At 32.2% G+C, this 13,911-nt stretch overlaps 1 protein-coding gene across 1 annotated transcript; it reads left to right on the top strand.

Moving 5' to 3' along the window:
• Positions 1-1,252: 1,252 nt before the first annotated feature.
• Positions 1,253-3,283, top strand: LOC135833271 (uncharacterized). The gene is made up of 6 exons (XM_065346991.1): positions 1,253-1,519; positions 1,616-1,685; positions 2,450-2,502; positions 2,590-2,625; positions 2,710-2,842; positions 2,965-3,283. Exons 1-6 carry the CDS (start codon positions 1,367-1,369, stop codon positions 3,069-3,071), a joined length of 552 nt encoding a protein of 183 aa, XP_065203063.1. The 5' UTR covers positions 1,253-1,366; the 3' UTR covers positions 3,072-3,283.
• The last annotated feature ends 10,628 nt before the right edge of the window (positions 3,284-13,911 follow it).

Raw genomic sequence — 13,911 nt, 5'->3', positions numbered from 1 at the left:
GACGTTTAGACCATACCAAATGATTTTGGTCGCCCCCAGTTTGCCCAAAAGTGGCCTAGCTCTTAGAAAGTAAAATACAAAATCTTATCAAATTGACTTATAGAAAGCTGAATGTTGATGTATATAGGTACCCTATTTTTGACCCTCCAAATAGATTGAAGCTGGAAAGCTAAAATTTACATCAAGTATGCACTTTAGTGGCACTTTACATACCTATTAAAAAAATCTAGAATTTCTAAAATGACATTGGCGATTTCAAAATGGTTGGAAACCACTTTGAGTCAACTCAACATTTTTAAATTGGAGTTTAAAGTGAATTTTAGCACTCCATGCAGCTTCCTTTGGTAAAATTTTGTGAGAATTGCAGCTTTAAAAATCTGCTGGAGGCTCCAGAACTACTCAGAACGGTTTCAGCTGGTTGAAAAAAAGGTACTTGGGTACAAATCCGGAATTCAGCAAAAGTTGAGATTTTTTGGCAAAAAAGCTCTCACAAGGTAGGTATTTCAACTAGCACTGAAATTTTCGAACCTGATATCAAGGGTTGAAATTCAGTTTTCGTTTTTGGCGAATTTTTAAAAATTCAAATTCGGGTCCAAAAAATGGAGAAAAATCACAATTTCAGTGGCCTATGCTCGTATTTTCGACCTTTCGAGTCGACTAAGATTGGGATCATTTTTTAAAAAAGGATTCGCAAATTCCAAAAAAAAAAGTAAAATTGCAACAAATGGTTTCAATTCAATTCAACTCCACATGTCCACAACATTTGAATACTTATTGACTTGTAGGGGAAAACAATGATATTTATTCTCGATAGTGATTGATTGTTTAGATCCAAAATAGGAATAGGAAATTGGGGGAAAATCTTTGATGTTTTCATGGAAACCGCAATTATTGGTTTCTCAAAAGATCGCTCTTCTGTAGAAACTTAATCAGTTGACCTTTTACTTACCTCATTGAATGCCAGACGAATCAACAAATTATGTAGGAAGTAGTAAATTTATCAATGAACAGAGAGTAAGGTTATTCACACATTATTCATGAGGCATTTGAACTACCTAAAAACAGGATGAAACTGAATAGGTAGGTAATTAAGATAAGAAGCAATTCTTCTATTTCGTGTTTTTATTTTTCACGCCTTTAGGTACCTGTATTAATTTTATTACCTGTGATAGTAAATTCGGTCAATGTTTTCCGCAGTCAAAGTTTACAACGAATGATCATTTTTTTTTTGAAGGTCTGAAATGGAATTTCCTACTCCTTTGAGCCTATATAAATAATCAAATAAATTCTCAATCGGATACATTTGACGATTGATACTTGTACCGCGCTATAATTTTCGTGTATTTTTCGTGGTAATTAGAAAAATATGAATTCCTTTTTAGTCCTTTTAATTTGCGCGAACGCAGCGATCATGGTTTCTTTTGTAATCGCAGAAAAAAATAAAACACAGGATGACTGGGATGTCGAACCACCGATGATGACGCCACTGACACCAGAGCTCGAAGAAGAACGTCCTAAGGTAAGGTACCTATACCTACTTACCCGTAACGCGTGTGTTTAATTTGATCATAAATTTAACCAATTACTTAGATAGCCACTTCGATTTTTTTTTTAGGAGTTTCAGTATTTGCCGAACAAGCAGTTTATTCAAGAGTGCAAGGATGAATTGAATTACACTAAACCTTGTAAGTAGAAGTTCATTTGTGCGTATTCAGGATCATGATTGTAATCCTAATATGTATTTCTTTTCTACTTTTAATTTTGAAATTGAAGTCATTCGAAAGGATACATTTAAAAAATCGAATAGGGATAGTTTTCCTGCTCATTTTAATTTTATTTCTCGTGAGTAGATACCTACTTGATACTTACGTAGTGAAATAATTATTCTATTTACCCGTTTTTTGTTATGATGCGAAGAAGTGAAGGCATGAATTCAAGTTTTTTTCTGAATTGGGTTGGGCATATTTAAAAATGGCATTCTCATCTCGTGAAATTTAAAACTTCTTAAATTTTATGCAGGTAGTTTTGACAATTGACTGAAAAAATTTACTAAAAATGAAATGCCAGTTCTTGAATTTTGAAAACTTCTTCTCAGTCATAAGTATTATTTTCAATTAGGTACACTAGATAGCTGTCGATTTTATTTCATGGAAAAATTTGAAAATCGTTCTTGAAGCAACTTTTAAAAATTTTTTAAACTCTCGAAGATTTTCTAAAAGTTCAAAAATGAACTTCAGGAATTGATATACAGGGTCTTAGAACATGATCTTTCGATCTATTTTGATTTCGTTTACATCCAAGACCAGCAGTTTAAAATCTTCCTTTGTTAGATAAATGCTAAATACTTACTTAATTAAATAGGTATGCTATTCGAAGTATAGGTAGGTACCTTTCCGCACAACAGACAACTCTAAAACGCGGTGATGACTAATTCTTGCGTGTTTTTCAGTCAATTTAGATGCTGTAAGAATAAGCTGGATTCCGAGACGTAAAAGGGACGTCGTAAGTATTAACTTTTGTTCTCATACTACGTACCGTTACTGTAACATGTAAACTATGATGAAATTACAATAAATTTTTATTTTTTAGTGCCTGCTCGATTGTTACTATGGTAAACTTGGTGTGGTACGTCTATTTTAGTTTGAAATTATTTAATCACAAACGAAACAATTTAAATCTGTGAATTAACAATACCTTTTCATTCCTTAGCTCGTTCGTAAAAATAATACGCATTCTGAAGAATACGCGTTTGCCAAACCGCCAGATTCTGAATCATATCAGAATGAGACGTCTGCGTACGCGATAAAGCTGTATCAAGTGATGAATCTTTGTAAAGAACATCGTAAGTACTCAGATTAAATTTTGTTGTATTGGGCAGTTACATAAGTATACCTACGTAAATGCTGGGGGTTTCTTTTAGAAAATGAAATAAATTAATAATTGTACCTACTCTCTTTTTTTCAGTTATGTCCCATCCTACACCGAGGTGTTATTTGATGTATCGATACCGATTATGCATTGACAGTCATATGGACGATAAATATGAGGCAATTTCCTTAAACATTGGTTGAATCTACGTCTATTAGCGGTATTTAATCCTTCGCGAGATGTTTTTATATTTTGGAACAGCTTTGTTAGGTACTTTTTCTATAAAAATACATAATTTGGTAATTTAAATTTGTTGTCATAAAAATAAGGTTATAGAATGTGTTTTGATTTGAATAGTTTGATTACCTATATTTGTGCATTTTTATTTGTAGTGTGTAGGTACATATTTATATGTTTGAAACAGTGTACGTACATAAATGAATTTCCTTACAATAAAAAGTTTAATAATTACCTACGCAATTTTGTGAAGAATTCATTTTTAAACTTTTTCTATCAATCGAGTAGGTACATCCCTAATTACCTACTTACGTAAATTGGTGGGTATAAAATTGTAAAAAATAGATAATCTGATACGACTGTGCATGAAATCTCGTAAACTGAAGTACCAAAAATTGAACATTTTATTCTCTTCAACTTGAAAAAAAAACAAAAAACAAATAATCAGCGCTGATTAATGTTTGTCATTTTTAAGAGAGATTCGAATAGGTACTACGAAGAAAAATCGAGAGATTTCACTGAAGGATTCGCAAATCGAACAAATGGGAATAGTGACGTTTGTCGTTGATAGCTGAGTTAAGTCGAATTGAAAACATTTACAAATTTCATCGAGAAAATGATTTTAATTAAATTTCCAAAATTGTCTCTTTGGAGAAAATTAACATTGTGGAAAAAATGGAGATCTCACTGAAGGTCTAAAATTGAGCAAGTAAAAATGATGACACTTTTTTGAGGATAATGCTAGATTGGAAACAAATTAATTGTATGTTGTACTTATCAAATTTCATCAAGAAAATTATTCTCAAATTTTCAACACTTTTTTTAAAATTGAAAAAATTGGGTAGCTAGCTGAAATTTTAGTCAAGTAGATAGGTACATACCTAAGTAAGAGTGTTTCGAAATAAACTTCGTTCCAAAAGTGTGACTTTCGGTTAAAATGGGAACTATATTTTTGTTGATTTCCTTACCTATACAGGTATACCTATTTAGCATTACGTAAGTATACTTCGGTATTTGAATACGGTAGGTAAGTACTAAGTAGGTTTTGCATAGGTAGGTGCCATTACTAATACTTATTTTCAAACATTCTTTTTTTAATATTCAAAATCGAGGGTTCCCATGACGACCCATTGGGTTTGAATAAGCTCGCTAGATATTTCAGACTTCATAATCCTTCAGTATGATAGGAAATCCACGATTTGTGGGATCAAAATGTCAAAAAGTTACGTAGGTAGGTACCTAGGTCAATTTTTCGAAATACTTACACGGTTCAAAAACTCCAGAAAAGTGCATTCATTAACATTTTTCTTTATTTGAGTATCTTATAGGTACGTCTACGTATCGTACATAATATGATATCTATATTTCAAAACACCGAGTGTTTTTTGTGGAAAATTTTTGAAAAGGAGGAGGTTTGCGATAAGACCGTTTTTTGGCACCAGCTACTTATCGACTCAACCACTTTTAAAATGTTGTACTAAATGTCCCAAATACGAATCCGTGGTTGGTTAACTAAAAATTACCATTTTTTGGGCTCCAGGGGTTCCCAAATTTGTGAATAACAAAATAATTTTAGGAGCCACTGAGAATTATTTTTAAAAACTTTTTTAGCGTAAAATATCGGTTTGAACCCGATAAACGTTATGCGAGGAAATTTTTATATTTTCGACCCTTGGAGGCAAAAATGGGGGGGGGGGGTTCAATTTTTTGAAAATTTTGGAACCACCATTTTGGACCTACCCCTTCGAACCCCGCTAAAAAGCTTTTAACAGTTTATTAGTATCTGAAAGACCTCCATCCTACAAAATTTTGAGCTCAGTAAAAATTTTCGCGGGTACTCAAAAATCCAAATTTCCAATTTTTCGTAATTTCGATATTTTGGAAACCCCTGAAAAACTAGAAACCTGCGATTTGCGCCAAACGTAACGTTTTAAGGTATATAAATTATTTAGATGAAAAAGTTTGATTAAGCTCTCTGTATATTCGTAATTTTGAACCCTTTGTTCAGAGCCCCCCACTTTGGGCACCCCTAAAGAAGGCGTTTATTCATATTTTTTCAAATAAATTGAAGAATTTTCATTTGAAATACACTAGCAAGTGCTCGATAATTTTTCATTCAATTTTTCCTGTAACTTTCATAATTGGGGTTTTTTGGGTCAAATTCTGAGATTTTACGTACTTACTTCATTGAAATCGTGAAAACGTGACTTTAACGTTTTTTGGAAGAGTAAAAATCTCAGAATTCGCCACAAAATGGCTCAAATACATATGAAAGTTACAGGAAAAATCAATTCAAAAATTATCAGGCACTTTCTAGTGTGTTTTAAATGTAAATTCTTCAATTTATTTGAAAAAATATGCATACCTAAACGTCTTTTTAGGGGTGCCCAAAGTGGGGGGCTCTAAACAAAGGGTTCAAAATTACGAATATACAGGGAGCTTAATCAAACTTTTTCACCTTGATAATTAAATATATGTCTCAAAACGTTACGTTTGGCGCAAATCGAAGGTTTCCAGTTTTCCAAGGGTTCCCAAAACCCAAAATATCCAAATTACGAAAAATCGGAAAATTGGATTTTTGAGTACCATCGCAAAATTTTGTTGAGCTCAAAATTTGGTAGGATGGAGGTCTTTTGAATACTAATAAACTGTAAAAAGCTTTTTGGCGGGGTTCAAAGAAGTTGGTTCCAAAATTTTCCAAAAATTAGAACCCCCCAATTTTTACCCCCGAGGGCCGAAAATAGAAAAATTGCCTCGTATAAAGTTTATCAGGTTCAAACAGATATTTTACGCCAAAAAAGTTTTTGAAAATAATACTCAGTGGTTCCAAAAATTATTTTTTTATTCACCACTTTGGGGACCCCTGGAGCTCAAAAAATGGCCCTTTTGGGTTAACTAACTACGGATTCGTATTTGAGGCATTTATTACAACATTTTAAGGGTGTTTCAGTCGATAACTGTGTGGTACGTGTCAAAAAATGGCCTTATCGATACTCCTCCTTTTGAAGCTGGAAAAACATTTTGCGATAATGCCAAAAAAATCAGTTTTCCTGAGAAATTCTCCAAACAGCCACATGCCAAACTTCCAAAAATTGCGTAGCTAAGTATCATGAGTAATTGAGTACATATTTGAAATTTTGAAGCTGCACATTCAAGTTCCTAACTAAGAACTAAATGACTGAGTGTCTGAAATTTTCAGCAAGTTCATTTGATTAAAAATGCAAAAAAATTCTAAAGCGTAAGGATGTATTATGTACCTACTACCTACTTACGTATTAATTTTGTGTTTTAAATTGAATTACATAGGTACGTATATTTTATTATAGTCAGTGAAGGGAAAGGCAGGAGGGTAAAACCGAAAAATATTGTAGAAACATCATCAATAATTGAGTGATTTTTCAATTTTTTTCACCCCAAAAATCTTACAAGGAAAACCTTTCAAACTTATAGGTAGGTATCTTTTAATTTGAACAAAACTAAACTATGTACACGTATCCGCATGAAAAAAATAGAACTTCCAAAAATTGAACATCATGAGTAGATAGTTTTTTTCGTCAAGACATCGTCTAATGGTTGAAAATGAAAATTTTCTATTTTCTCGCCCCAGTAGGTTGGTATTCAATCACGTAATTGTATTTGATGTGGTATGTCACGTCAATTCTCATCAATTCGAGGTCGCTGAGTTGGAATAGGTACAGATTCTAAATTATATATCATGTATAGACCTGCCTTGCTTAATTAAGCATTTTAAATTGTCAAAGAATATGTTGGAACTGATAGGAAATTAAGATAATAACAAACCAATCTAATTTGTGGGCCTATTTTTATGCTTATCTCACCGTTACATATTATTTTCATTTCCTGAAATAGGTACTAAATGAGGTCGATGCTTTGCATAGCTAAAATTTACCACAAATATGTAATCATGCATTTCCTCGAAGAGATTCGAGTGTTTGATGGGCTTATAAATACTAAATAGGTAGGTAGTAAATAGTCTAACATACATCGTTATACAATTCGCATTTGATTGTTCATGAATCCTAAAATAGGTACATTAGGAAGAGGTAGGTACCTGTATACAAGTGTATACTCGTGGGTATTCGTGCATTTTTTCTTCGATTCTTTGCCATATTTTTTTTCGTTCGGTTGTAGGTAAAGATGAATTCCATTTTGGTTCTTTTGCTTAGTGTAAGTTTGGTGATCACTTTTTCGATTATTCTGCAGGTCGAGGGTAAGGTGAGTGTAAAGTTTAGATACTTAATTACATAGGTAGGTATAAAAAACCATTTTTATGATTAGCTAGAAGGTAGGTAATGTACGTATTTACCTCCAAAACCGATGGGTACGTAATCTTATAAATTTCTTGTTAAGAGTTACGGGAAGATGTGGGACCTTCGATACATCAAAGAGTGCAAGGAGAAACTAAACCTTACCGATCACCACTGTAAGTAAACAAAAAATTCTCAAGTGTAACGGTTACCTAGATTAGTAAATTTTGGATTTAAAAGTAAAAAAAAACCAGGGTCCTGATCAGTGTTGCCAATGCCATATTGAAAAATCCCGCCAGATTGATCCTAAAAAACCGCTAAAAACCGCTAAATTCCCTATAGCAAAATCGCTAGACTTCCCGCTAGATTTTCATCATTTTTTTAAAACCTCAAGTCATGTAAAAAATACAAAACTGATGAAGATTCAATTTGTTGAAATTTTAAAACTGTTCAAAAATAACTAAAAATTAAAAAACAGTGAAATCATTCAAAAATTACCAAAGAATTGATGAAATTGAGTGGATGGCTTTTACAAAAATTGAATTTCATTGATTTTTTTTTTCAAAAATTCAATATTTTTTAGCTGAAATGCTGAATTTGTGAATTAAAATGGTAAAAGTGGCCATGAAGTCAAAAACGCTAGACTTCCCGCTAGCCGCTAGATCAACAATTTTTGGCGGTTTTCTATGTTCAAAATCGCTAGGAATGGCGGGAAAATCGCTAAATTGGCAACGCTGGTCCTGATTTTTGTATTTTTGGTCAGTTACTGTAGCAGACTTAGAATCCATGGTACCAACCACTCTAAAAGAAGGTGTAAGTATGAAGTTCTCGTAGGAACCTACTACGTACCATGTTATCGTTACCTACTATATCAAACACCTTTAATTTCCGCAATAAAATTTTGATTCCCACCAGTGCATGTTGGATTGTTACTATTATAAAATTGGAAAGGTACGTGTGGTACTTTATGTTGCATTGATTACCTATTCACATAATTATCTACTCTCACTAAAATAGGTACCTAGGTACTTATACAGGAAAAAATACCTTCGGACAAAACAATGTTTAACGATGCATTTAATCAACAGATAGAAAAGAAGAACCAAACAAGCTTCATCGAGCATATATTCATTGGCCAGCCTCTAAAATCAGGAATCGATTTGACGGGGAAATCGGAAGCTTTCGTGAAAAAAGTAGCTAAAACAGAAGCAGATTGTGTCGACTATTGTACGTATTATAAATGAATTTTACTTATTGCGCCTATTTTTTTTTTAGAAGGGAAAAGTAATAAATATCTGCCGGTTTATTGTTTTTCAGTCAAGGGTATTCATTTTGACGAGTGCCAACTGGTTGCTCAGCACAGAAATTGCGTTTCCAAAGTTATGGATGGAACATTAGAGTTGCCCCCAAAAATCATTGAAGATTGTGATTACTGTACCTAGTTTATGAATTATCTTCTTTACAAGATGTCTCCTTTTTTGGAGTAGCGTTGTTAGTGTTTTTGAACATTTTAGCATATTTTTTTCATATTGTGGGTAAATATGTATGTAAATTAGGTAGAGTTTTTCGTAGAACTGTTTTAATGGAATACGAATTTCATTTTTTTGCAAATTTAATTAAACAATTAGGTATTTCTATTTCCTTTGACGACGTACACAATTTCATTTTTCTTTCTAAGAAGTTTATTGGAAGTGTAGTCCAATTGAAGCGTTTATTTAATAAAATTTCTCACAAAAAAAGCGAAAAAATTCAATTTTAAAGCAACTCAAAACCTAGGTACTCTATAGAGCTCAACTTTAAAATTCACCAATAAGGAACAATTTTTTTTTAAGTTCAAAAGTTATTTATCATCTAATAGACGTGGTAGTGGTGATGCCTTTCTGAAGCCTTTGGTAGCTTCTTGAATTTTATTAATAGTTTCAAAAAAAATGGCCTGAAAATGATCCAAAATGAAATTACAACCAGTACAACCTATTACTTGAATAGTGGTATATCATACCTACCTATTTGCGATATTTTCCAGTCCATTTTTAGGACAAATTTTCAAACATTCTCGCCTGCTGAAGCGAATTTAAAATTTTTTTCGACGATCAAGTATTTCTAAAAAAAAAAAAATTGTTTACAAAAACACTATCGTAAAAAATTGAAGTTTGGTTTTCATCTCATTGTCGACCTTCAGAATTGATAAACAGTGGAATGTAGTTTCGTGCCATTCTAGAATCTCCAACAGATTTTTAAATTTTCCAGCTCTGTTAAAATCTGTACCTATTAAAAAGTTGAAATAAAATTCAGCTCCAACGAACTTGGATTTACACTTATTTTAGTTGGTGTACTTTCATTTGCCCAGAAACATTTTTTTAAAACCCATTTCAACGAATTTCAAGTTATTTATTGTAGTCTAAAATGGTCAAACTCCAAAGGGTAGCCAATAAACACAAACCAAAGTTGAATGTTTTGTAATTCCATTTTTTGCTGTTTCAGAGAAATTTGGATTTCGTAGGGAACAACCGAAAACGTGGTTTACTCACATTTTTCGAAATATTTTTTGTCAATAAATGAACAGCAAAAGAAATAATCCATTAGATATGTAGGTAGTTATTCTTTATCAGAATCAGAAATAAATATCAAAATACACGCCGAACTGGATAGACACTTAAGATAAGGATTAAAAACAAACTCACCTACACTTCGTATTTTCACTTTTTTCGCCTCATTAATCACCTAGCTACCGCATACTTTCATTACCTGCGATAGAGTAAGGGTAATTGAAGTCAGTTTTTTCCGCATTCAAAGTTTACAAAAAATAATTACGATTACGTAATTTTTCGAAGGTCTGAAATGAGATTTGAGTGATCCATGGGCCCTCACATGGCTCATTTAATGTTATAATTAGGTAACTAGGTAGTCACTTGTACTGCATCGACAGTTCGATTTTCGTGTATTTTTCTGAAAAACACATTTGAGTTTTGGTCGCATTAATAAAACCAATACATACAATACATACGCTATGAATTCTGTTGTGATTCTTATGATTGGCGTAAGTTTGCTAGTCATGGCAACTGTTGCTCGGGGTCGACATCATAAGGTATGTGAGATTTTGGATAATTAATAACGTACAGGTTTAATTTTATTATAAATTTGTAACAAAGGGTCCTCTCATTCATTCAGTTATAAATCTTGCTCTATACTATCTAGTACTTAGACTACCAAAATGGAAATCGTTTGTGTGATTTTTCAATTTCATTTCATTTTTAGGACAATTGGGTTCTTCTTTTCCAAGATCAACGTTGGATCGATGAGTGTAAGGTGGAACTAAACCTTAGCGAGCATTGTAAGTCAGTTGAATGTACTCGTAATATGCTTATAGGTATATTGGTGCAAAATTAAGCTAAAATTTGAACGTTTTTTACTGTTGTTTTGGAAGAGTCAAAAAACCGGTCGAATAACATTATTAAAAATAGGATAAATTCTTGATCTAGCAAAAATATTACGTACTAGGGAATTCTGAAATTTTTTTTGTTTCGGATTTTCACAATTTTCTCATAATAACTGTCAATTGCTCTAATTTCGGAGTTGACTGTAATAGAGAATATCATTGAATTATTTAGGAGAATTGTTTTCATTGAATATAGGTACTTACTAGTTTCAAAGGTACCTACCTACCTACCTACCTAACTAATTTTTTCGTTATTTGCCAGTTGTTCTATCGGATGTAAAATACAGCGGTGTACCAATAACTAGAAATCATGGTGTAAGTAATACCTAATTGTAAATAGAGCATTATGATTTCTGTACAAACTGATACTTTACTCGTATAGATAGATATTAATTAATGCAATAAAATTTTGATTATCAGTGCCTATTAGATTGTTACTTCTATAAACAGGGTGAGGTACGTATTATTTTTTACTTTGAAATTAGGTAATCTAAACTTTCAACTTTCAAGTAGATGGCCTACTTAAATATTAGTAGGCATAGTTGGACAATAACAAAACAATGTATTTTTATTTCACAGATCATTCGGAAGAATAACACACGTGTTGTAGAATATGCATTAGCCAGACCGGCGGACTTCTCGTTTTATGAATACGAGCCAGACTCATTCATGAGAGATTGGTATCAAGCAATAGCACTTTGCAAGCAACATCGTACGTATGATTACTTTGATAAGTCTACCATAATATTTTACTTGTTGGTCAATTATTGCTGAATTGCAAGTGAACGGTTCTTTTTTTAAAAGTAGTTTTTTTTCATTTTCTAGTTGCAAAGCAGCATATTGAGAGATGTGACTTGATTTATCAATATCGAGAATGTATCGAGAAAGTTAAGAATGGGACAGAATTGTCCTATAACCTCAATTAAATCAACGTTTATTCGTGTATTATTACTCATCGTTATTTACGTTGCAAACAATTACGTAAGTATGTACCTACAGCGATGGTACCATACGTGTATGGTATCTTAGACAGTTGCATTATTAAATGGGATTTTCTTTTAGAAACTGAATTTCAATAGAATAATACTCGCTCTTTTTTTTCAGTTTTGAATCATCGTATAGAGAGGTGCAATCTTATGTATCAATATAGACATTGCGTTGACAGCCATCAGAGAAATAGAGACGACGTTGAGCTCCTTGGCACCAGGCTTGGTTAAACCAACGTTTGCTATTGGATATTTATATTTTTACGAGGTGTTTGTTAATATTTTGGAGCAGCTTTGTAACTTTTTCTATAAATAATATTTTTTGCCATGAATAGGTAGAATTTGTGAGTTGATTTAAGTAAATTGGTTTGTTTATCTCTGCATTTTTAACCTTTACTTGTGTGTATGTGTAGGTTTGAGATAGTACCTATACTAGTGATTAAATTTCTTTTAATATTATGTCATTCTGTTTCTGTTACATGAATCCTTTTTTACAATACAAATTAATCAATAGTTTTGCAATTTTGTGAATAGTTCATTTCCAAACTTTTTCTGTCGATTGTGTATTTATATATATGTAATAAATTAATGGGTGCAACAAATGTATGGGCACTTATAGATACTCGTATGTCAAAGTATTCATCCCCAAAAACTCCCGTCACTAAAACTTCCGGTGTTAAAGTTCATTCTTAAATTTTTTGGTGAATTTTTGAAAATTTGAAAATTTCAGAAAAGCTGTTTTATGAAGAGTTGTTACCATTTTCATAAAATATATATAGGTATATGTATACGTATCTACAGCAGGTAAGTAGATGCTTATAGGTAGGTATACCGGATCGTGAAAAAAAAATGTCGGAAAATTTCAATCGAATTCGACAAAAACCTTCATTTTGAGTTAAAAGTTATGGAGAAAAAATGTTACATAGCATCGGAGGTACCTGGAGAGATATGGGTCCTCAAAGAGGTAGAATTTTCGTTTTTTACTCTAGCCTATACACAACCCGCTTTGGGAAAATTGGGCCAGTTCCAAAAATTAAGTAGTATTTGAGATGGTTCGTCAACTTATGCCATTGTCATCAAAATCCAAGGCCACTTCTAGGGTTCTACCGAACGGTTAAAAATTTACAAAACTTTTATTTTTGGGTTAATTTGCATTTCGAAAATGTTTACTGAATTCTGAAGCTGGAAAAATATTTTCCAATATCTACAGTACCTACAATGCTAAAAAAATCCAGGTTTCCTTAAAAATTCCAAACTGCAGTCACGTACATGGCAAAAAGGAACATTGACGCTTATAAATTTGGTTGGTGCTTTTTGGACACCCGTTCGACCACATGAACAGATATAACTTCTAAAAATTGCATATCATGAATAGGTTTTTTTTTCGTCTGGGCATCGTCTGGTGATTGAAAATCAAAATTTCCAAACTTTTCGTCCAGTAGGCAGGTATTCAATTGGCATACCTATACTCGTAATTGTGTTTGATGTGGTGTATCACATCAATTCTCATTAATTCGAGGTTGCTGAGTTGAAAAACTGATTGATGATTATGAACATTTTAAAATAATCTGCGTCATTATTATTCGTGATTTTTTTAAAACGTACTATATGTAGATGTATCATTATTTGGAGCAACATTGTTGGTATTTTTCAGCGTTTTAGCACACCATAATTTTTCCATATTATAGGTACCTAAATCTAAGTACTAAATGTAAATTGGAGTTTTTTGTAGAACTGTTTTGATGCATGGATATCATCTTTCTGCAAATTTAATTAAACAATTTCTACGTATTTTCATTGAAGACGTACACAATTTCAGTTTTCTTTCTAATTTGCAAAAATCTTATACTGGAAGTAGTCAACTTGAAGCGTTTATTTAAAAAATAAACTCGTCTCAGAGCTGCTGAATTTCAATTTCATCTTTTGATGTAATTTTTTGTTTAAAAATGAGTCAAAAATTTGAATTTTTAAAAATTTTCCAAAACCTGAAAAATGAAACTCATGGTCAGCACATGAAGTTTCAGCTCGATCGTACCTACTGTATTTTTGGATGCTACAATATTTTGATTTTTTTTCGAACCTCTCTCATTTCTCCCAAGTTTAAATTTCAAAAATT

Source organism: Planococcus citri, chromosome 1 (genome assembly GCF_950023065.1).
Source record: "Planococcus citri chromosome 1, ihPlaCitr1.1, whole genome shotgun sequence".
NCBI lineage: Eukaryota > Metazoa > Arthropoda > Insecta > Hemiptera > Pseudococcidae > Planococcus > Planococcus citri.
The sequence above is the reverse complement of the archived record's forward strand: the minus strand, read 5'-3'. Positions and strand labels throughout refer to the sequence as shown.